This window comes from Poecilia reticulata, linkage group LG17 (assembly GCF_000633615.1).
Source record: "Poecilia reticulata strain Guanapo linkage group LG17, Guppy_female_1.0+MT, whole genome shotgun sequence".
NCBI lineage: Eukaryota > Metazoa > Chordata > Actinopteri > Cyprinodontiformes > Poeciliidae > Poecilia > Poecilia reticulata.
Window position 1 is genome coordinate 13,324,648 of NC_024347.1, and position 1,231 is coordinate 13,325,878.

Genomic DNA, 1,231 nt, shown 5'->3' on the forward strand with positions numbered 1-1,231 from the left:
GTGCGTGTGTGTGTGTATGTTGGGTGGGGGGGATACACTCTGAACAATCCGACTTACTGAACAACGCAAACAGCTTTCCCTGCCTCCTATGATGCTGTGGAGTCACTTCCAAAGAGGTTATGAGATGATAAGTACCTAAGGATGTTGCTTAATTGCTTTAAATTTTCTTCATGTATTTAATAATCATGCATATTAATTTACACAAGCACTTTAATCCATCATGTAAATATGCCAGATTTGGCCACAAAGGCAAAAATGTCATCTGCAGATTGACATAATTAAAACATCCAACTTGACTGAAATATGTTATTGACTGAGTWATATTAATAAGGTTAAAATGATGGCAAATCATAAATCCTTTAGGGGTGTTTAACAAAAACTCTCTTAAGGCTTAAAAATAAGATCACCAATATAAGTCTCTATTGGCATACAGATGGCATTTGATTATTACAACATGGTTAAAATATCGATGGATACGAGAAAAATCAGGGAATCCGTCAATGTGGGTTCACAAGTTGTTTTGACCAGATTTCGGGGCATGTGGAGGCATTCTGTCACTGCAATGACTAACTACATTTGTGTGGGAGGTCAGATTTGAGGCGTTTGCGTGYGTTACGCAGGAYCGATTGYCTCCAGACACAGGTTTTCTTAAACCTTACGATAAGATGCGGACAGCAGCACCGAGTTGGAAAAAGTAACACAATCTCTCCYGCTCTATACGCCGACAGCAGAGCTGATGCTCTGCGACGGCTCTGTCCAGCCAGTCTCCTTTCATTTCATGGGCTCAGTGCCGCAGCTGCTGCTGCTTCTCTCCATCACTTTGACCTCCTGAAACCAGCCACTGCGTTTCATCTCCCTGTCTCTCCTCCGTCTCTCGCTCAGGAGCATCTTGTGAGGACCAAACTGCCCCCGAACCCTTCTGCCGTCTTTCAAAGCGGATCGAGGGTCTTCAACATCTGACAGCCTGCTTCGCCTCTTCACAGCCCCCCCTACCCCCCGGCTCGCTTTTGGTGTAAAGGAATCAGCGGAGGGAAGTGTTTCCAGTCCATTYTACAACACAAGAATCTATGCAAAGGAATGTTGTTGTTGTGAACACTGTTGAGCAGCTGCTTATTATCCCAGGTAAAGAGAGATAAATAAACCCCTCCTTTTGATACTCCTCCAGGCTCCCTGCTCCTACAAATGAAGATGCATGTGACAGAATAGTCTAGAAACAAACTCTTTTTTTTTT

The 1,231-nt window shown here is 43.7% G+C and overlaps 1 protein-coding gene across 2 annotated transcripts in view; it reads left to right on the top strand.

Annotated features, from left to right (window-relative positions):
• The window catches only part of map6d1 (MAP6 domain containing 1), an 8,030-nt gene extending 6,805 nt beyond the window's left edge, over positions 1 to 1,225 (top strand). Inside the window, exon 2 of one of the 2 annotated variants that reach the window (XR_535936.1) lies at positions 883 to 967. Coding sequence is in view for 1 of the 2 variants with exons in the window: in XM_008433765.2 (XP_008431987.1) it covers positions 883 to 960 (78 nt within the window). In the remaining variant the exon portion in view is untranslated. Of the gene's footprint in view, positions 1 to 882 lie in introns of both variants that reach the window. The other variant, XM_008433765.2, reaches the window with a different exon arrangement.
• The last annotated feature ends 6 nt before the right edge of the window (positions 1,226 to 1,231 follow it).